The sequence below is a fragment of the Mizuhopecten yessoensis genome, unplaced genomic scaffold (genome assembly GCF_002113885.1).
Source record: "Mizuhopecten yessoensis strain PY_sf001 unplaced genomic scaffold, ASM211388v2 scaffold9503, whole genome shotgun sequence".
Classification (NCBI taxonomy): Eukaryota; Metazoa; Mollusca; class Bivalvia; order Pectinida; family Pectinidae; genus Mizuhopecten; species Mizuhopecten yessoensis.
Window position 1 is genome coordinate 776,702 of NW_018408080.1, and position 24,307 is coordinate 801,008.

A 24,307-nucleotide genomic window follows, 5' to 3' on the forward strand; every position below is an offset into this window, starting at 1 on the left:
CGGTCACTTGCCCGACTATGCAGGTTTTCCCCGGAGAGAACGAGGAATTAAATCCTCTGCGTGCTTCCGTCGGGGCACAAAAAGAATAATTGAGATATTGCTATAGAAAAAAAAGTGCACATTACATTTTTGACGATAAATCTAAGTAAATGTATATAGATGTTAGTTAAAAAAATGAAATTAAAACAAGAAAACATTGTTATACTTTGATTTGACAGATTCTCGGTATATAGATTTGGAGTCTCAATTCATGTTCCATCCTGAAACACCGGATTGAATTTTCCATTTTATTACTGTCACCGAGGTTTGACAGGTTAGGATGCCAAATCAAATTTAACTAGGTGTAAATCGGCACGCGTTGTGAAAAAGTAATGCGTTGCTGAAAAAGGGCATTGAACTCAGGTTGGTGATCTGGAAAATTATTGTTGATTTCGATATAAACGCATTATGCTTTGTTCTTTTATGAGTGGTGATGCATAACTTAATTATGTAAAGACTATAACCAGACTTTCAAAAATGTTAATTATTTCGTTCATATTCTCAATAAATGAAAATCAAAAGCCGATGATTTTTTAGACGATGAACAAATAGATGTACACGTTGACCTATTGATTTAGTGCTGGCTCTTTTTGAAGATATATCCCGGTAGAAACATTAACAGAACCTGGTTGATGACAAAAAGGATCTTCAGAAATTATCCGCATTTTTTACCTTTTGTGGTTGTAGCACAAATAGAAATAAAAAAAAAACCATAGGCAGATAAATACAACGGACATCTCCGGTTATTTTTCATCCGTCTGGAAATAACCGATTAAGAACGATGAAGTGTGACGTGTTTGTGACGTCATAGTAGGATAATCTCTGAACGAACTTTCATGCTTGTTTGTATCACATTTTATGTAATAGACTTTTTTCTCTCAGAATGTATATTCGTTTTTATCTAAATAAAAAAAAAGTAATTAAACATGAAGATTGTTTTCACTATATGACCATGTATGTCTTGAAACTCAATTGTATTTGCCTCAAGGACACACTTCTATTTTCCCCAGTGGACGTCTACTTCCGGACGAAACAAAAATAAAGGCAATGTGTAGCAGGGGAAGCAACTCTGTTTACGCACGCATGTGCTACCATTTAGGAGCTTCGCTCTTGTTAATAAATTGACCCAAATTTTCACAGATAACAGTTCAGAAGTGATCGGGATAACCCCTACGTAACAAGCTCTTTAAAATTAATAAATAAGTTAGTGATGATAACACATAAAATTACATTGATTGTCTCGTGTTTTTCCGCGATAATACATAGACGTTGAAATAAGGGGAAGTGTGTAATACGACAACTGAACAGATTAATCACTCACCGTGGAGTTTTTCTGGAGTTCATCAAGGAATGTGCCGACAAATATCAGTGGAGGTTCATGTTCTTTTAGCTTCGGCGCATTCAATTCAACTGACGAAAAGGTGCCAATCATTCGAATCCATTTCTTTAGTCTGTCTGGACGCAGAAACATTTAATGTAGATTTGAAATACAATTATCAAAGAAATTTCAACGAAAGAAAAATATTTATGAAATAATCTTTGTATCATTTTCGTAGATTTTACCCATAATTCCTGCGACTTCAAACGTTGGATGCGGCACTACCACCACGTTAAAGTTCGAATATGTCAGTTTGTTAGTATTACAGCATTTTTTTTAAAAATTTCGGTCTTAATTTTTGACAATATAACTAATGTTTTTTCTATGTGAGTATTACACTGTAGTCACTATGAGGTAACTCACTGATCGATTAAACTTTAAAACTTCTTCTATTTTTTCTAAACCACTTGGAATGAAACAATAAAAATGTTGCAGTGAATATGTTTACCTTTCCTTTTTTCTGGACGGACATTTGACGTTTATACTAATTCGAAGTATTTTTCAATCCTACAACGTTTCTTATCGTGATACATTTCGTGGTTACATGTAGCTTGTTTGCTCGTGGCTACGACGTCATTTTGGTATCTTAATCTTTAACGTAACGTCCGCATCCATCACCGATTCTATTCATCGACAAAAAGTGCTCCTTTGGGCAATGGCTACAATAAGTTTAAATCTTAGAAATGATTCTAACGTTCTATCGCGACAACAAGTCAAGTACGGATGCTTATATCATAAACTTACATCTATATCTGCATTTATTATGTTTTTCTAATCTTTATCGATTGTTGCAATATCATCATCTATTTTTTTTCTCTGGTTTGTCTTTGGATCAATCGCATCACCTTGCTGTCTACGATGTTTAGTCTTGCTACATGACGCACAGATTAAATTAATTTTCGATTTTGTTAAACCATTTAAATTTTTACACATGACATCGATCATGATTCAAACGGTTTATGGCCGGTTCTCAAATAATATTATGTTACTTGAGACCCTTCATAAAAACGTTTGCATTTGAAAAAAAGTATATGTCCGTTTTTTCTTTTTGGTTTAGACGTAACGCAACTAAGAGTTGCTTTCACAATTGACTTGTAAAGCCTATCCGAAAATATCGATTCTGCTTTACTGAATTCGACTACTTAACAACAATATGCGGTTTTAATCAAAATCAGATCTAATTCGGTAAATGCAAAATAGGCAACAGGAGCCAATTATTGAGGACTTAGATTCGAATTCAAAACTGTTTTTCTTAGATTTGAGAATTTAAATTATTGCTAATACTAACGTTGTTCTGTACATTTTTTTTAAAATTTGGCTGGAACATAATTTTATATATAAATAGAGGAAAAGGATATATCAATGTATGTGATAAAGATAAAAACAACTTACCAGTTTCCAGTTTGTCTTTGAGAAAATCTGTCAGTCTGAAGACTAGCAGGTAAACGCCATGTGACGAAACGAACACATTGTGCGAAGCCTGAAACGACGAGTGTCCACCCATATCCCACAGAGATAGGAGAACCCCATCTGTGTTGGCATGCTGTGAAGCTTCTTGGACTGCAATGCATTCCTCATATAGGTCATTCTTTTGTGATGTCGTCATTGATAAATCTGTCGCGCCCTCTCGTAATCCTAATGTAGTGTACAATGAAATTTAAGAACAAGGCTTTCAAAATAGCTCATTCGTGTTGATACAATACATACAATATATATGTAGATACAATACATTTCGAGCGCAGGCTTACGCACAGGGAGATATTAATCAGGTTGCATATGACTTTGTAGTAGTTAGCGCCTGATAAGGCAACTACTGCAAAATTGTATTGATATCTATATGCTAATTGTATTGATTGTATAAATTGTATATCAATGTATTGTAAAGCTCATTAGAATTGCTTATTCTAGCTAGATGGAACGCTATATAAAATGTTGTATATTTTTGATTATTTTAATTTATATAAATATAACTTGCTTAAGCGATTTACTTCCCAGATGTAGCATTTCCAATATGTGTATCAGATACCTTTATATGCAAAAGATAGTTATATTCGTTGTTATTTTCACACTATGTTATCCTGAGAATGGACATCTCTAAGACTTTATAGTACAATTACTGATATCCTTGTAATCAAAATCATGGATGAAAAACATCTCTGAAATGTACAGTAAAATACCTGTCTGCAAACCAGCTTTTTTGTTTGTTTGTGCTTTCTTCATCGTTATGCCCAGACGGATTTCCAATATCTCGCTGGCTGATTTATCATCGTTTTGTATCCACTCCTTAGATTTCTTGTCCACGGAGAACCAATTAGGATGTAAAACAGCTCCCACAGTTGGTTTGCGAATGTTGAGGTCGACCTCTTTCTTTTGTAGCCGTTGACACGCCGTTGTTTTACCAGCGCCTTCTCGGCCGGTAAAAACAACGCGTACATGTCGATAAATCTCCACGTCTCCTTTAAACATCTCCACGTACATTTCAAAGCTTTTTGGTTCTGAAAGGACAAAATCTTAAATAAATAAGGTGCCATATTGTCAAACTCTTTGTCGTTATGAAATTGCAAACCAACGTACATTTCACGACTTACATCATAGACGATCAAGAGGAAAAGGTAGAGGCAACCGTGAATCTTTGTTTAATATATGTATTGTTTGTTAGTTGTACGATTGAAACAGGAAACAAAATAATCAGTTAATATTCATATATTAATAAAAAAAAAATTGTCTTCTGACAAATTATTTACATAATGTCGAAATATGTATTGTTTCCCACATGCCTAACCGCCAATTATTTTTATTAAAGAGAGCACGTTTTGTTTAAACCTATTAATATGACAATCTTAATGACTATTGTCGAAGCTCTATTTTTAATGGAATCTTAAATGCTACTATTTTGTTAAAATAAGGATTGTATAGCATGCAATAACTATATATTAAGAAGATTTATGACATCAACAAGCTGTGTTTATTACTTCAAATAGGATTTCTGCATTAATTAAAACAAATAGTGTTAAAGTTGCGTAAACCTTGTTTACTCTTACAGAAGAAAAAACTGATGACATCTGTCCAAAGCTATTCTTGATAAATTTATAATTTTTATCGTGACGTTAAAATTGTGTTTGTTTAGCATGCAATTACTTGAATAATTAAAAGATATATGACACCATACATGATACTTGACACAATATTCTAATATATATATAAAAAAACGTATTAGGGTATCAATTAAAAAAGTAGTGTATAGTTGACGGAGGCAGTGATTGATGATTAAAACAAAACTAATTCTTACGTTCTGTAGTTAGATCCAGACACTAATTGGATAAAGCACATTTGGTATTCAACAAGACATAGATATTACATGATTAAAAGAGTAGATGAAGACAAAATTGTCATAATTTTAAGACATTAAGAAAATAATGTAGCACCTTGATGAAATAATATCCAAATCCATCTTGTTTTCCAATAAATGTCTAATATAATTTACGTAAAAGAATAACCTTCATCTTAGAATGTTTCAACCTGATTTTCTTAATGACACACATCAAAATCCAATGGTAGCTGATATTGTTGTGTCTATCGTGATGTTAAAATTGTCTAGCCTGCAATTACTCGTCTATTTAGAAGATATGTGACATTAGCTTAAAATGAGATTCTCATATTAACTAAACAAGTGGGGTATAGGTGGCGAAACACTGAATGATGATTAAAGTAAAACTAATACTAACGTCCTGTTGGCTGATCTAAACAGACAATGGCAGGCGTAAACAAGAAATAAATAGAAATGAGCATCATCAGGAAATCAGCGTAGGTAGTGTCTGTTGCATGAATGCTTATTGGAAAAAGCACATTTGTTATCAACAAGACATAAGTTTCAACAATATATAGCAAATCGGTCTTGTTTTCCAATAAATGAACCGTCTTATATCATTTAGCTAAAAAAGAAACTTCATCTTAGAATGTTTAAACGGATTTTCTTTAGAACACATATTAAAATACAATTGTAAGTGAATGTTCAATGTCTATCGAGATGTTAACCTTGTTTGTGTCTAGTATTACTTGTATATTTAAAGTATAAATGACATTAACTAAATGCGTGTAATAGTTAAAACAAAGATTCTCATATGTATTAAACAAGTAATGTAAAGGTGGCGGGGGGCACTGATTGATGACTAAGACAAAACTAATACTTACCTACTGTTGTTAGATCCAACCAGACCAAGGCAGGATTAAACAAGAAATAAATGGAAATGAACAACATCGGGAAATCAGCGGAGGTATTATCTGTCGCATGAATACTTATTGGATAAAGCACATTTGTTATCAACAAGACATAAGTTTCAACAATATATAGCAAATCTGTCTTGTTTTCCAATAAATGAACCGTCTTATATCATTTAGCTAAAAAAGAAACTTCATCTTAGAATGTTTAAACGGATTTTCTTTAGAACACATATTAAAATACAATTGTAAGTGAATGTTCAATGTCTATCGAGATGTTAACCTTGTTTGTGTCTAGTATTACTTGTATATTTAAAGTATACATGGCATTAACTAAATGCGTGTAATAGTTAAAACAAAGATTCTCATATGTATTAAACAAGTAATGTAAAGGTGGCGGGGGGCACTGATTGGTGACTAAGACAAAACTAATACTTACCTACTGTTGTTAGATCCAACCAGACCAAGGCAGGATTAAACAAGAAATAAATGGAAATGAACATCATCGGGAAATCAGCGAAGGTATTATCTGTCGCATGAATACTTATTGGATAAAGCACATTTGTTATTCAACAAGACAAAGATATTATTTGATAAGTCGAGTAGATTATGCCAAAATTGTCGCAATAGTGTTTAGCCATTGAGATCATAATGTATCAAATAAATGTCATAATTACCTAATCTATCTTGTTTTCAAATGAATTAACCGTCTTATATTATTAAACAAATGAGAAAACATCTTCTTAAAATGTTTTTAACCTGATTTTGTTAAGGACACATGTCACAGTACTATTGTATGTGAATTGATAATGTCTACCGTGATGTTCTAACTGTGTTTGTCTAGCAAGCAATTACTTGTACATTTAGAAGATATATGACATTAACCAAACGGTATGATGTTTGAAATGGGATTCTTATACTAATTAACAAGTAGTGCATAGGTGGCGGAAGCACTGATCGATGATCAAAACAAAACTAATACTTACGATATGCTATTAGATTCAAACAGACCAAGGCAGGAGTAAATAAAAAATAAATAGAAATGAACATCTTCAGAAAATGTGCAAAGGTATCATCTGTCGCATGAATATTTATTGGATTAAGCACTTTTTTTTCAACAAGACATAGATAGTATTTGTTACTCCGCGTAGATTTTGCCAAAATTGTAGCAATAATGTTTAGCTATTGAGATAATTATTTTGGAAGATTAACGACATTAACTAAATGTGAATGGTATTTGAAATGAAATTCTCATATTAATCAAAAAAGTAGTGTATAGGTGGCGGAAGCACTGATTGATGATTAAGAACAAAACTTATACTTACATTCTAGTGTTAGATCCAACCAGACCAAGGCAGGAGTAAACAAGAAATGAATAGAAATAAACATCAGCAGGAAATCAGCGTAGGTATTGTCTGTCGCACGAGAACTTATTGGATAAAGCACATTTGTTTTTCAAAAGGACATTGATATTATGTTTAAAAACTGAGTAGAGAATTCCAAAATAGTCACCATTATATTTAGTCATAGAGAACATAATGTAACACATGGATGACATAAAGACCAAGTCTGGCTTATTTGCCAATGCATGAACCGTCTTATAATAATAAACTCAAGAAGATCCTCATCTTAGAATGTTTTAACCTGATTTTCTTAATGACACATATCAAATTTATATTGTAGATGAATTAGTAATGTCTATTGTGATGTTAAAATTGCTTTTGTAAAGCATGCAATTACTTGTATATTTAGAAAATATATGACCTTTTCTAAATGTGTATGGTTTTTTAAAATATTATTTTGATGTGAATAAGAACAAGTAGTGTATAAGTGACGGATGTTCTGATTAACGATTAAAACAAAACTAATATCTAATAACTGTTGTTAGATTCAAACAGACCAAGGAAGGGGTAAACAAGAAATAAATTGTAATGAACATCATCAAGCAATCAGCGAAGGTATTGTCTGTTGCATGAATACTTATTGGATAAAGCACATTTTGTTTTTTAACAAGACATAGATATTATTTTATATGCCGAGTAGATTATGCTAAAATTATCGCATAATTTTTTTGCAATTGAGATCACAATGTAACACATGGATGACATAATGACCAAATCTATCTTGTTTTCAAATGAATGAACCGTCTTATATAATATGTAATAGATACATAATGTGCACGAGTGATGCATCGGATATATCACACTTGTCCGTCAGGACGAGTGTGATATATCCCATCCGTCACGAGTGCCAATTATGTATCTGTTTTATCCAATGACCGCCGCGGTTTTTGTCACCCACTTGTCAAGGGGCGGAGCTATACAGCTGATCAGAACCTGTCAAGTTATCACTTTGATGTTTTCCCGCCACTTTCTGACCCATCCCATTTCCTGCCACAGTATTAATTTCAGTCTCAGGTGTCAATGATGGTGGATCAGGCATGGAATGACCTCATAAACATTGACACCGATGTTTTCAGAGATCTGGATGATATATCTTTATCACAGGCCGTCGACAAGTATGAATTGGAACTGAAAGACATCGACGCAATGGAGTTTAAGGTCGACTATTTGATTCAAAGCAGTGGTTGGATGGGTGTTTAAATGACAAATGTGTACCACATCCCTTTACCAAGCCGGTAAGTCTGAACTTAAAGCGTATCTAAACATAATTGTGAATCACGAAAATGTTAGCGTGTGTATACATGTATGTTTTTTTTTAATCAACCAAATAGAATAAATGTTCTTTTTCGGATATGAAAATAACTTTCGATGTCCATAAATAACATAAATCCTAAATAATCCATTAACACGATATTTGAAGTTAAATTACATACAGACGCGTTATTTATTTTGTTTACATATTCTCCAATTTATGATTATTTATCAACTTTTTTTCACAACGCATGTGAGTACTGATAAAGAATCTATTACAATACAATGTAGTGATGAAACAATTATTATTTTTTATGTGATTTTTTTTAAAATTGGATTTGCATGTTATACGCATTGCCATTAACCTAAGTGTTACACGATAAAATGTCCATTTATTTTCTTCTTTCATTAGGTTTTGATGAACAGTTGATTATGGAAAGGACTGGACATTGCAGTACCGCTGTCCGTGCCTACAAGATATCGTCCGAGGCGCAACAGGTGGAAATAAGCCGGGCATTAGAGTGTGGGAAAAGTGCGATCTAGAAGGTCAAGACCGAAACAGAAGAAAACAAAGAACATGACATTTGGAATGATATGGGACCTATGCCTAGTCGTTCTCAGTATCAGTTGCATAATTGCCACGTGGATTTCTATTCCATGTAATGCATGTACCAATTGCAGTGCTGTCGCGTAAGTAACGCGTTTATGTAGCTACATGACTGTTTGTGTTTTGCTGTTAAACTTTGTCTACGTGTAACGTAGCGTGAAAAAATATAATACCAACACATTATTGGTGCCAGATAGAGAAATACTTTTTTTTACACTTACGGTGTCTAAATTTAATTAAATGTGTTTGCAATGTTTTTCGTGTCTTTGTTGATTTGTCACGCCCACTTTAAAATGGGCACCGCCTCCAGACTGTGGCATGGACCAATCAGAAAAGCCATGTGATATTTCAGATAACACATATGTGATATCTGAAATATCACACGGTATGCAATATAAGAAAAGATCAAAGAAAAACCGAGGCGTCATTGGATAAAAACACAAGGAGAAACTTCATCTGCGAATGGTTTAAACGGATTTTCTTTAAAACACATATTAAAATCGAATTGTAAGTGAATTTGTAATGTCTATCAAGATGTGGAAATTGTTTTGTCTTGCATGCAATTACTTAAATATTTGGAAGCTATATGACATTACCTAAATGTGTATGACATTTGAAATGAGTTTCTCATATTAATTAAACAAGCAGCGTACAGGTGGCGGAAGCACAGATTGATGATTAAAACAAAACTAATACTTACTTGCTGTTGTTAGATCCAAATCCGACCATGGTAGAAGTAAACAAGAAAAAAAAATAAAAGAATGAACAACATCATCATGAAATCAGCGAAGGTATTATCTGTCGCATGAATACTTATTGGATAGAGGACATTTATTTTTTAACAAGACATAGATAGTATTTGTCACTCCGTGTAGATTGTGCCAAAATGGTAGCAATAATATTTAGCTATTGAGATAATTATTTTGAAAGATTTACGACATTAACTAAATGTGTACGATATTTTAAATGCAATTTTCATCTTAATTAAACAAGTAGTGTACAGGTGGTGGAAGCACTGATTGATGATTAAAACAAAACTAATACTTACATCCTATAGATAGATCCAACAAGACCAAGGCAGAAATAAACAAGAAATAAACAGAAATAAATATCATCAGAAAATCATAGTTGGTATTGTCTGTCGCACGATTACATATCGGTTGAAGCACATTTTGTATTCAACAAGACATTTACTGTACGTTATAAACTGAGAAAATTATTCCAAAGTCGTCGTCATCATTTCAATCCATTAAGAAAATAATGTAACACCTTGATGACATAATGTCCAAATCTATCTTGTTTTCCAATAAATGAACCGTCTAATAATTTTTTTTTAAAAAAAGGAGAAACTGCATCTTAAAATGTTTCAACAGGATTTTCTTAATGTCAGATTCCAATTGTAGGTGAAATTTTAATGTCTATGATGTTAAAATTGTGTTTGTCTAGCAAGCCATTTCTTGTATATTTAGAAGATATATGACTTTAACATAACAGTATGGTATTTGAAATGGGATTCTTATATTAATTAACAAGGAGTGCATAGGTGGCGGAAGCACTGATCGATGATCAAAACAAAACTTATACTTACGATATGCTATTAGATTCAAACAGACCAAGGCAGGAGTAAATAAAAAATAAATAGAAATGAACATCATCAGAAAATGTGCAAAGGTATTATGTGTCGCATGAATATTTATTGGATTAAGCACTTTTTTTCAACAAGACATAGATAGTATTTGTTACTCCGCGTAGATTTTGCCAAAATTGTAGCAATAATGTTAAGCTATTGAGATAATTATTTTGGAAGATTAACGACATTAACTAAATGTGAATGGTATTTGAAATGAAATTCTCATATTAATCAAACCAGTAGTGCATAGGTGGCGGAAGCACTGATTGATGATTAAGAACAAAACTTATACTTACTTTCTAGTGTTAGATCCAACCAGACCAAGGCAGGAGTAAACAAGAAATGAATAGAAATAAACATCAGCAGGAAATCAGCGTAGGTATTGTCTGTCGCACGAGTACTTATTGGATAAAGCACATTTGTTTTTCAAAAGGACATTGATATTATGTTTAAAAACTGAGTAGAGAATTCCAAAAAAGTCACCATTATATTTAGCCATAGAGAACATAATGTAACACATGGATGACATATTGACCAAGCCTGTCTTATTTGCCAATGCATGAACCGTCTTTGTTGACTTGTCACGCCCACTTTAAAATGAGCACCGCCTCCAGACTGTGGCATGGACCAATCAGAAAAGCCATGTGATATTTCAGATATCACATATGTGAATCTAAAATATCACACGGTATGCAATATAAGAAAAGATCAAAGAAAAACCGAGGCGTCATTGGATAAAAACAAAAGGAGAAACCTCAACTGCGAATGGTTTAAACGGATTTTCTTTAGAACACATATTAAAATCGAATTGTAAGTGAATTTGTAATGTCTATCAAGATGTGGAAATTGTTTTGTCTTGCATGCAATTACTTGAATATTTGGAAGCTATATGACATTACCTAAATTTGTATGATATTTGAAATGAGTTTCTCAAATTAATTAAACGAGCAGCGTACAGGTGGCGGAAGCACTGATTGATGATTAAAACAAAACTAATACTTACTTGCTGTTGTTAGATCCAAATCCGACCATGGTAGAAATAAACAAGAACAAAATAGAAAAGAACATCATCATGAAATCAGCGAAGGTATTATCTGTCGCATGAATACTTATTGGATAGAGGACATTTATTTTTTAACAAGACATAGATAGTATTTGTAACTCCGTGTAGATTGTGCCAAAATGGTAGCAATACTATTTAGCTATTGAGATAATTATTTTGAAATATTTACGACATTAACTAAATGTGTACGATATTTGAAATGAAATTCTCATATTAATCAAACCAGTAGTGTATAGGTGGCGGAAGCACTGATTGATGATTAAGAACAAAACTTATACTTACATTCTAGTGTTAGATCCAACCAGACCAAGGCAGGAGTAAACAAGAAATGAATAGAAATAAACATCAGCAGGAAATCAGCGTAGGTATTGTCTGTCGCACGAAAACTTATTGGATAAAGCACATTTGTTTTTCAAAAGGACATTGATATTATGTTTAAAAACTGAGTAGAGAATTCCAAAAAAGTCACCATTATATTTAGCCATAGAGAACATAATGTAATACATGGATGACATAATGACCAAGTCTGTCTTATTTGCCAATGCATGAACCGTCTTATAATAATAAACCCAAGAAGATCCTTATCTTAGAATGTTTTAACCTGATTTTCTTAATGACACATATCAAATTTATATTGTAGATGAATTAGTAATGTCTATTGTGATGTTAAAATTGTTTTTGTAAAGCATGCAATTACTTGTATATTTAGAAAATATATGACCTTTTCTAAATCTGTATGGTTTTTTAAAATATTATTTTGATGTGAGTAAAAACAAGTAGTGTATAAGTGACGGATGTACTGATTGACGATTAAAACAAAACTAATATCTAATAACTGTTGTTAGATTCAAACAGACCAAGGAAGGGGTAAACAAGAAATAAATTGAAATGAACATCATCAAGCAATCAGCGAAGGTATTGTCTGTCGCATGAATACTTATTGGATAAAGCACATTTTGTTTTTCAATAAGACATAGATATTATTTCATATGCCGAGTAGATTATGCCAAAATTGTCGCATTAATTTTTTGCAATTGAGATCACAATGTATCACATGGATGACATAATAACAAAATCTATCTTGTTTTCAAATAAGTTAACCGTCTTATATAATATGTAATAGATACATAATGTGCACGAGTGATGCATCGGATATATCACACTTGTCCGTCAGGACGAGTGTGATATATCCCATACGTCACGAGTGCCAATTATGTATCTGTTTTATCCAATGACCGCCGCGGTTTTTGTCACCCACTTGTCAAGGGGCGGAGCTATACAGCTGATCAGAACCTGTCAAGTTATCACTTTGATGTTTTCCCGCCACTTTCTGACCCATCCCATTTCCTGCCACAGTATTAATTTCAGTCTCAGGTGTCAATGATGGTGGATCAGGCATGGAATGACCTCATAAACATTGACACCGATGTTTTCAGAGGTCTGAATGATATATCTTTATCACAGGCCGTCGACAAGTATGAATTGGAACTGAAAGACATCGACGCAATGGAGTTGAGGGTCGACTCTGGACTATTTGATTCAAAGCAGTGGTTGGATGGGTTTTTAAATGACAAATATGTACGACATTCCTTTACCAAGCCGGTAAGTCTGAAATTAAAGCATTTCTAAACATAATTGTGAATCACGAAAATGTTAGCGTGTGTATACATGTATGTTTTTTTTATAATCAGTCAAATAGAACAAATGTTCTTTTTCGGATATGAAAATAACTTTTGATGTCCATAAATAACATAAATCCTAAATAATCCATTAACACGATATTTGAAGTTAAATTACAGACGCGTTATTTATTTTGTTTACATATTCTCCCATTTATGATTATTTATTTACTTTTTCCGCAACGCATGTGAATACTGAAAAAGAATCTATTACAATACAATGTAGTGATGAAACAATTATTAATTTTTATGTGATTTTTAAAACTTTGATTTGCATGTTATACGCATTGACATTAACCTAAAGGTTACACGATAAAATGTCCATTTATTTTCTTCTTTCATTAGGTTTTGATGAACAGTTGATTATGGAAAGGACTAGACATCGCAGTACCGCTGTCCGTGCCTACAAGAGACCGTCCGAGGCGCAACAGGTGGAAATAAGCCGGGCATTAGAGTGTGGGAAAAGTGCGATCTAGAAGGTCAAGACCAAAACAGAAGAAAAACAAAGAACATGACATTTGGAATGATATGGGACCTATGCCTAGTCGTTCTCAGTATCAGTTGCATAATTGCCACGTGAATTTCTATTCCATGTAATGCATGTAACAATTGCAGTGCTGTCGCGTAAGTAACGCGTTTATGTAGCTTCAGGACTGTTTGTGTTTTGCTGTTAAACTTTGTCTACGTGTAACGTAGCGTGAAAAATTATAATACCAACACATTATCGGTGCCAGATAGCGAAATACTGTTTTTTACACTTACGGTGTCTAAATTTGATTAAATTTGTTTGCAATGTTTTTCGTGTCTTTGTTGATTTGTCACGCCCACTTTAAAATGGACAACGCCTCAAGATTGTGGCATGGACCAATCAGAAAAGCCATGTGATATTTCAGATATCACATATGTGATATCTGAAATATCACAAGGTATGCAATATAAAAAAAACAAAGAAAAACCGAGGCGTCACTGGATTAAATCAAAAGGATAAACTTCATCTGCGTATGGTTTAAACGGATTTTCTTTAGAACTCATATTAAAATCGAATTGTAAGTGAATTTGTAATGTCTATCAAGATGTGGAAATTGTTTTGTCTTGCATGCAATTACTTGAATATTTGGAAGCTATATGACATTACCTAAATGTGTATGATATTTGAAATGAGTTTCTCAAATTAATTAAACGAGCAGCGTACAGGTGGCGGAAGCACAGATTGATGATTAAAACAAAACTAATACTTACTTGCTGTTGTTAGATCCAAATCCGACCATGGTAGAAGTAAACAAGAAAAAAAAATGAACAACATCATCATGAAATCAGCGAAGGTATTATCTGTCGCATGAATACTTATTGGATAGAGCACATTTATTTTTTAACAAGACATAGATAGTATTTGTTACTCCGTGTAGATTGTGCCAAAATGGTAGCAATACTATTTAGCTATTGAGATAATTATTTTGAAAGATTTACGACATTAACTAAATGTGTACGATATTTTAAATGTAATTTTCATCTTAATTAAACAAGTAGTGTACAGGTGGTGGAAGCACTGATTGATGATTAAAACAAAACTAATACTTACATCCTATAGATAGATCCAACAAGACCAAGGCAGAAATAAACAAGAAATAAACAGAAATAAATATCATCAGAAAATCATAGTTGGTATTGTCTGTCGCACGATTACCTATCGGTTGAAGCACATTTTGTATTCAACAAGACATATATTGTACGTTTTAAACTGAGAAAATTATTCCAAATTCGTCGTCATCATTTCAATAAATTAAGAAAATAACGTGACACCTTGATGACATAATGTCCAAATCTATCTTGTTTTCCAATAAATGAACCGTCTTAAAACCAGCAGCGTACAGGTGGCGGAAGCACAGATTGATGATTAAAACAAAACTAATACTTACTTGCTGTTGTTAGATCCAAATCCGACCATGGTAGAAGTAAACAAGAAAAAAAATAGAATGAAAAACATCATCATGAAATCAGCGAAGGTATTATCTGTCGCATGAATACTTATTGGATAGAGCACATTTATTTTTTAACAAGACATAGATAGTATTTGTCACTCCGTGTAGATTGTGCCAAAATGGTAGCAATAATATTTAGCTATTGAGATAATTATTTTGAAAGATTTACGACATGAACTAAATGTGTACGATATTTGATATGCAATTTTCATCTTAATTAAACAAGTAGTGTACAGGTGGTGGAAGCACTGATTGATGATTAAAACAAAACTAATACTTACATCCTATAGATAGATCCAACAAGACCAAGGCAGAAGTAAACAAGAAATAAATAGAAATAAATATCAGCAGAAAATCATAGTTGGTGTTGTCTGTCGCACGATTACCTATCGGTTGAAGCACATTTTGTATTCAACAAGACATATATTGTACGTTTTAAACTGAGAAAATTATTCCAAATTCGTCGTCATCATTTCAATCCATTAAAAAAATAACGTAACACCTTGATGACATAATGTCCAAATCTATCTTGTTTTCCAATAAATGAACCGTCTAATAAAATTTTAAAAAAAGAAGAAACTGCATCTTAAAATGTTTCAAAATGATTTTCTTAATGTCAGATTCCAATTGTAGGTGAAATTTTAATGTCTATGATGTTAAAATTGTGTTTGTCTAGCAAGCCATTTCTTGTATATTTAGAAGATATATGACTTTAACATAACAGTATGGTATTTGAAATAAGATTCTCATATTAATTAAGCAAGTAGTGCATAGGTGGCGGAAACACTGATTGATGATCAAAACAAAACTCATACTAACGATTTGCTGTACGATTTAATCAGACCAAGGCAGGCGTAAACAAAAAATAAATAGAAATAAATATCATCAGACAATCAGCGTAGGTATTATCTGTCGCACGATTACCTATTGGTTCAAGCATATTCGTTATTCAACAAGACATATATATTATTGTATACAAAGAGTAAATTATGCCAAAATTGTCGCAATAATGTTTAGCCATAAAGATCATAATGTGACACATGGATGACATAATGACCAAATCTATCTTGCTTTTCAATAATTAAACCGTCTTATAATATTCAAACTAAAGAAGTAACTTCATCTTAGATTGCTTTAAACTGATTTTCTTAAGGACACATGTCAAAATCGAATTGTAAGTGAATTTGTAATGTCTATCGAGATGTGAAAATTGCTTTGTCTAGGATGCAATTACTTGAATATTTCGAAGATATATGACATTACATAAATTTGTATGATATTTAGAATGATATTCTTATATTAATTAAACAAGTAGTGCAAAGGAGGCGTAAGCACAGATTGATGATCAAAACAAAACTCATACTTACGATTTGCTATTAGATTCAAAGAGACTAAGGCAGGAGTAAACAAGAAATACATAGAAATGAGCATCATCGGGAAATCATCGAAGGCATTATCTGTCTCATGAATACTTATAGGATAAAGCACATTTTTTATCAACAAGACATACGTTTCAACAATATATAGATATTATTGTACACACCGAGTAGATTATGCCCTAATTGACACAATAATGTTTAGCCACTGAGATCATAATGTAACGCAACGCATGTATGACATATTGACCAAATGTATCTTGTTTTCCGATAAATGAACCGTCTTATATTATTTAAGCTAAAGAGAATCTTCATCTTAGAATTTTTAACCTGATTTTCTTAAGGATGCATACCACCATATAATTGTAAGTGAATTTGTAATGTCTATCGAGATGTGTATAATCTTTTTAACTAGCATGCAATTAATTGTATATTTGATAGATACATTACTTCAAAGTGGGTGACATTTAAAATAAGATTCTCATATGTATTAACCAAGTAGTATACAGGTGGCGTAAGCACTGATTGATGATTATAGCAAAATTTATACTTTCTTACTGTTGTAAGATCCGAAACCGACCAAGGTACAATATAACAAGTAATAAACAGTAATGAACATCATCAGGAAATCAGCAAAGTCAGCTTAGGTATTATCTGTCGCATGAATACTTATTGGATAAAGCACATTTGAAATTCAAGAAGACATAAATATTATTTTATACACCTAGTAGATTATGCCAAAATTGTCGCAATAATGTTTAGCCATTGGGATCATAATGTAACACATGGATGACCTAATGACAAATCTATCTTGTTTTCCAAGTTATTAACCGTCTTATATTATTTAAACTACAGGCGAAACTTCATCTTAGTATGTTTTAAACTGATTTCCTTAAGGACACATACCAAAATCGAATTGTAAGTGAATTTGTAATGTCGATCGAGATGTGAAAATTGTTTTTTATTTGAAATGATATTCTCATATTAATTAAACAAGCAGTGTACAGGTGGCGGAAGAACAGATTAATGATTAAAACAAAGCTGATACTTACTTGCTGGTGTTAGATTTAAATCCGACCTTGCTAGAAGTAAACAAGAAAAAAAATAGAAATGAACAACATCAGCAAATGAGCGAAGTTATTATCTGTCGCATGAATACTTATTGGATAAAGCACATTTTTAACAAGACATAGATATTATTTGATACACCGAGTAGATCGTGCCACAAATTTCGCAAAAAAAATAGCCATTGAGATCATTATTTTGATGATATACGACATAAATGAGTATGATTTTTGAAATGAAATTATCATATCAATTAAACAAGTAGTGTACAGGTGACGGAGGCTGTGATTAATGATTACAACAAAACTAATACTTACATCCTATTGTTAGATCCAACCAGACCAAGGCAGGAGTAAACAAGAAATAAATAGAAATAAACATCATCAGAAAATCAGCGAAGTATAATATGTCGCATGATTACTTATTGGATAAAGCACATTTTGTATTCAACAAGACATAGATATTACATTACAAAATGAGAAGATGATGCTAAAATTGTCGCATCATGCTTAACCGTTAAGCAAATCATGTATTACCTTGATGATATATTGTGCAAATCTATCTTGTTTTCCAATGAATTAAACTACATCTTAGAATGTTTTAACTGATTATCTTAACGACACATGTCAAAATCCAATTGTAAGTGAATTTGTAATGTCTATCGTGATGTTTAAATTGTTTTTGTCTAGCATGGAATTACTTATCATAACGGTTTGGTATTTGAAATGATATTCTCATATTAATTAAACGAGTAGTGCATAGGTGGCGGAAGCACTGATTGATGATTTAAACAAAACTAATACTTACGTTCTATTGGTAGATCCAACCAGACCAAGGCAGGAGTAAACAAGAAATAAATAGAAATGAACATCATCGAAAAATCAGCGAAGATATAATCTGTCGCATGAATACTTATTGGATAAAGCACATTTATTATTCAACAAGACATAGATAGTATTTGATAAGCTGAGTAGATATTGCTAAGTTGTCGTCATATTTTTTACCCTTTAAGAAAATTATGCAACACCTTATTGACATTATGTCCAAATCTATCTTGTTTTGAAATGAATAAACAGTCTTATATCAATTTAACAATAGAAGAAACTTCATCTTGGAATGTTTCAACCTGATTTTCTTAATGACACATGTCACAATCCAATTATTGGTGAATTTGTAATATCTATCGTGATGTAACAATTGTAGTTTTTTAACATGCAAACTGCTTGTATATTTAGAAGATATATGACCTTATTATAACGGTATGGTATTTGAAATTTAAATTATCAAATTAATTAAACGAGTAGTGTATAGGTGGCAGAAGCAATGATTGATGATTAATACAAAACTAATACTTACGCCCTGTTGTTAGATCCAGCCAGACCAAGGCAGGCGAAAACAAGACATACAAATAAATGAACATCCTCAGGAAATCAGCGTTGGTATTGTTTGTTACATGAGTACTTATTGGATAAAGCACATTTTGTATTCAACAAGACATAGATCTTACATTATAAACTGAGAACATGATGCCAAAATCGTTGTCATAATTTTATGCCATCAAGAAAATAATGTAACACTTTGATGACATAATGTCCAAATCTATCTTGTTTTCCAATAAATGAACCGTCTTATATAATTTAAACAAAAGAAGAAACTGCATCTTAAAATGTTTCAACCTATTTTTCTTAATGACATATGTCAAAATCCTATTGTAGTTGATATTGTTGTATTTATCGTGATTCTAATATTGTTTTTGTTTAGCCTGCAATTACATGTATATGTAGACGATATATGACATTACCTAAATGTGTATGGTATTTAAAATGAGATTTTCGTATTAACTATACAACCAGGGTATAGGTGGCGGGATTACTAATTGATGATTAAACAAAAAACAAATACTTACTTGCTGTTGTAAAATCCAAAAACGACCAAGGCATGAGTAAACAAGAAATAAATAGTAATTAACATCATCAGGAAATCAGCAAAGGTATTATCTGTCGCATAAATATTTATACCTTATTGATATTATGTCCAATTCTATCTTGTTTTTCAATAAATGAACCGTCTTATATAATTTAAAAAAATAGAAGAAACTTCATCTTGGACTGTTTCACATGATTTTCTCAATGACAAATGTCAAAATCCAATTGTACGTGAATTTGTAATGTCTATCGTGATGTTTAAATTGTTTTTGTCTAGCATGGAATTACTTGTATACTTAGAAGATATATGACATTAACTAAATGTGTATGATTTTTGAAATGAGATTATCATATAAATTAAGCAAGTAGTGTACAGGTGGCGAAAGCACTGAATGATGATTAAAACAAAATTAAATACTTACAAACTGTTGTTAGATCCAAACAGACCAAGGCAGAAGTAGCCAAGAAAAAAATAGAAATATACATCAGCAAGCAATCAGCGTAGGTATTGTCTGTCACATAAGTACGTATTGGATATATCCCATTTTATATTCAACAAGACATCGATATTATTTTAAAAGCTGAGAAGATTATGCCAAAATTGTCGTCATAATTTTTACACATTTTTAAATTAATGTTACACCTTGATGACAATGTTCAAATTTAACATGGTTTCCAATAAATGAACCGTCTTATATTATTTAAACAAAAGAAGAGACTTCATCTTAGAATGTTTTTTCATCTGATTTTCGTAAGGACACATGTCAAAATTCAATTGTTAGTGAATTTGTAATGTCTATCGTTATATTTAAATTGTTTATTTAGAAGATGTATGACATCAACTTAATGTGTAGGATACTTGAAATAACATTCTTATATTAATTAAACAAGTAGTGTATATGTGGTGGAAGCACTGATTGATAATTAAAACAAAACTAATAATTACGTTCTGGGCAAGAAACTAGACCAAAGCAGGAATGAAAAAAGTAAAAAATAAATGAACATCACAAGGAAATTAGCGCGGATTTTTTTCGGTCATGTGGATACCTTTTGGATTAGGAACTTGGTTATTTAACACTCCTCCTATTTACTCATTTTACCTTGGACGACCAGTAAGATTTGTTATCGTCAACCTGTCCGTGATGTTCCAGCAATAGAGAAAAGTATGTTACACATGAATGACAGAACGTCCATATCTTTCTTGTTTTCAATAAATTACCGTAAATGTTTAAATCTCTGTTTTTTTGTACTGACACAAGTCCAAACGATATTCTTGGTTAGTTTTAAAGGTTGTCGTATTGTTGAACTTGTGTTTGTCCAGCATGCAATTACGTATATATTAGGAAGACATATGACCTCAACTAAAGGTGCATTAAACTTGAGTAAGATTCTAATGTAAATGAATAATTGAATCTAAATACAAAGTAGTGTGTAATTGGGCGGAAGCACTGAATTATGATGGAAACAAAACTAAACTTTACGATATATTGATAGATCCAGACATACCAATAAAGGGATAAAATATGCAAAAGGAATGGCAACCATAAGAACATCAGTGTAAGTAATATTTGTCGCATGGACGCGTATTAGATACGACAATTATTATGCAATGAAATTTAGATATCATGATGAAAGAACTAAGATACAGTAAATAAACTCAATATAACTGTTGTTTTTTAATGAAATTTTGTTATATAATTAATTAATCAATTTGAGGTTCTTATATAGTTTTATAGTCTTATAGTTCGTAGGTCGTCTTAAAACGGTTCACAAATTATTATCCGTGGTTATAGGGCCTTTTCAACTAGCCAATATCTTTCTCAACTTTCTGGGGAGCATACAGCAGGAGCTACCATTGCGGCGCTGACAGCTAGCGTTCTACAATTCTAGCACTTCCCAACCACGTACTCATTTACAGCTGAGTAGACTGGAACAAGCGAAGGAAAGTATCTTGCTCAAAGATACAACACGGCGCCGTGCCGTGCCATGACTCGAACCCACAACCCTTCGTTCACGAGCCCGGCGTCCTACCACTAGACTACCGTGCCTCCTATATAAAAGGTTTTAGAAAATCAGATATATTTCATTAAAGATGTAGCTTTTGATAACTGTGCATTTTAAATCATCTGTCAATATGATTCTAAACGTGACAATGGACAAACTACGTAATCGGTTGACTTTTCAGAAGAATGGAAAACATGTATCATCAAAGTGATTCATTCTCAGATTGTATCGACATGTTCATCTAAATGAACACGAAAGCTGGGTGCACGTCCCGTGTCCTGATCCCCTGCCCCACCCCCAGGATGAGTGATTAATGCTCACTTGGTATAAACGTAGTATAAGGTGTCACAATTTAAATTAATCTGTTTGCCGTGGACTGCGTTTTGTATACCTGCGGAGAAGAGGATCCTAAAGGTTGAGCAGGAACTGAATTAACTGACGAACTTTGGATTTGAGGAAATCACGATTTGGCTTCCGTAGTATGCATAAGTAACGCCGGTTGACAATAACACAGTTGAAAGTGTTCTCGTTCAAACATCTGATGACAAAACCGCAGGGCCTGCCAACAGAGCTTGAAAACCCTCATAAGAGACCTACCCTAGTTCACAACAACTAAAACACAATATGCTCCTTTACAAAACAATCAGCCACAATCATCATCAATATTGCAATTGAAAATATCACTTCTCCAAACTTCCTTTTTATCAATAAGGAACAGTCAAAACCCTGGACCTTCTCAAAATATGATACTGTAGCACCGATCCTTTGCCATATGTGACATTCAGATAGGGTCCGGCAATTTCCCCCTTCTGACATTACAATTTTTTTCTATGAAATACGTAAAACGTTGTTATACACATAAAAGAAGGAATAGAAGTTTAACAGTATGTACTGCATGGGAATCATCTCAATATTGTTTCAACGAATTAGAAAGTTCAAGATTGATTAGATTTAAAACAAAATTCCACGCATCTTGCACTTTACATTGATAATATGTTAGCATTGAACATCTGCACATTGAGAAATGGAAATTAAGAAACAAGATAACAATTCGGTAATGTTAGTTCATTTATTAATATAGAAATATATTTAAAGATGGAGATTTTTGTTTTATATATTAAATGAAATATTAATGTCACAAATATTATAATGCCTAAATCTATAATGCTTCATCACTTCAATCTATTGGTGATCGAGAGGAATTATTTTTAAAATCTTAATCTGTCCTGTTTTTTAAGGTTTCCACAGAACTATATTTTCTTGATTGATAGGGAACGAATTGTTATACGTTTTCTTAATACATATTGTTTACTATGCACAATTACTCGTCTTAAAATTGACGGTTTACTGAACACATACATGTTCAAGAATACAAATGTCATCTTACATGCACAGATGAAATATTGGCTTTCAGAGGATAAAAAAATAATGTGTCTGGTGATCCTTCAACAAACTGTATCAACTGTCCATTGCGTGATATTTGATCTCCTGTATTTTATGGATCATTTTATGTATGTTTGAATGTGTAGAAATTTCAAGTATATACTTATATAAGGGAACAAGATGCATGTACAAGACAAGAAATTTATTTTCTCCTTTTAAAAAAAAAATGGGATATGTGACGAATAAATCATAATTACATTATAAATATATGTACAGCATTTGATACATCGCCCTATCTAGCTTACAATTACTCGTCTTAAAATTGACGATTCAACTGAACACATGCATGTTCAAGCAAACAAATATTTTCCTATTATTGGCATTTAGAAAAAACAACTTAATGTGTCTAATGGTCCTTCAACAAATTGTATTGACTGTCCGCTGAGCAATATTTGATACATTTCATATTTTATAAAACATGAAAAAATAAAAAACTCAAAATCAAAACGCATTTCTCAATCAGTAATCAGTTTATATCTGCAAGTTAATTACCTTTCAAAAAACAAGCGATGGTGATTTTTCTTTATCAAATACTTTTTGCTTTTGATTACACAAGATTTATGAATGTTCCAATATGTAGACATTTCAAGTATATGCTTATATAAGGGAGCACAATGCATGTGTAAGACCAGAAATGTTTTCTCTCATTTTTAGGTCACCTGAGACAAAGTCGGCGTCGTGCGTCGTGCGTCCGTAAACAATTTACAATTTCGACTTTTTCTCCAAAACTCCTAAACCAATTTCAATGAAATTTTGCAGAAACCTTCCATGGACCAAGGTCAACCAAATATGTGAATAATATGGTCCCATGCCCCCAGGGGCCTGAGAGGCGGGGCCAAAAAGGGTCAAATTGACTAAAATTTTAGAAATCTTCTTCTCAAGTTCCAGATATAGTAGAATCAAATACTCTTCATAGATGGAAACACATTTTGGACCAGTATTTGTTTAATTTGCATTGGAATTAATTCAAACATGATTAGCATTATCAGTATTGGATAGGGTTTGATGGTATGCATATATCAGCCGTGACTGACCCCAAGGGGCTAATGAGGGGGGCCAGAAAGGGTTGATTTGACTGAAATTTCAAATATTTTCTCCTCAAGACCAAGATATGGTAGAATCAAATTCTCCTAAAGATGAAAGGGTCTTAAGGTGTTTTACCAAAATAGTGAATTTCATGACCCAAGGGTTTCACGTTTTCCCCTGAGGAGGGGGTAAGCTTTATTATAGTTTATATAGGGAAATCA

General features: G+C 32.4%; 1 protein-coding gene and 1 long non-coding RNA gene across 2 annotated transcripts; one reads left to right on the forward strand and one right to left on the reverse strand.

Moving 5' to 3' along the window:
- Positions 1-545: 545 nt before the first annotated feature.
- On the reverse strand, positions 546-9,625 carry LOC110458237. The gene is made up of 5 exons (XM_021509849.1): positions 9,597-9,625; positions 5,143-5,246; positions 3,595-3,912; positions 2,810-3,052; positions 546-1,494 (listed from the first exon to the last, which is right to left on the reverse strand). Exons 1-5 carry the CDS (start codon positions 9,623-9,625, stop codon positions 1,349-1,351), a joined length of 840 nt encoding a protein of 279 aa, XP_021365524.1. The 3' UTR covers positions 546-1,348.
- Positions 9,626-11,882: 2,257 nt separating this feature from the next.
- Positions 11,883-14,590, forward strand: LOC110458243. Its single transcript, XR_002463778.1, has 3 exons — positions 11,883-11,950; positions 12,435-12,504; positions 14,521-14,590. It is a non-coding gene; the product is annotated as an uncharacterized LOC110458243 (long non-coding RNA).
- Positions 14,591-24,307: the final 9,717 nt, after the last annotated feature.

Excerpts from the sequence above, each read along its gene's own strand:
- LOC110458237 (XM_021509849.1), bottom strand. The coding sequence starts at position 9,625 with ATGGTCGGATTTGGATCTAACAACAGCAA. Across the intron at positions 5,247-9,596 it reads TTTGGATCTAACAACAGCAA|CATTCATGCAACAGACACTA; the intron begins GTAAGTATTAGT and ends TTTTCCAATAAG. Across the intron at positions 3,053-3,594 it reads AAAAGCTGGTTTGCAGACAG|GATTACGAGAGGGCGCGACA; the intron begins GTATTTTACTGT and ends ACACTACATTAG.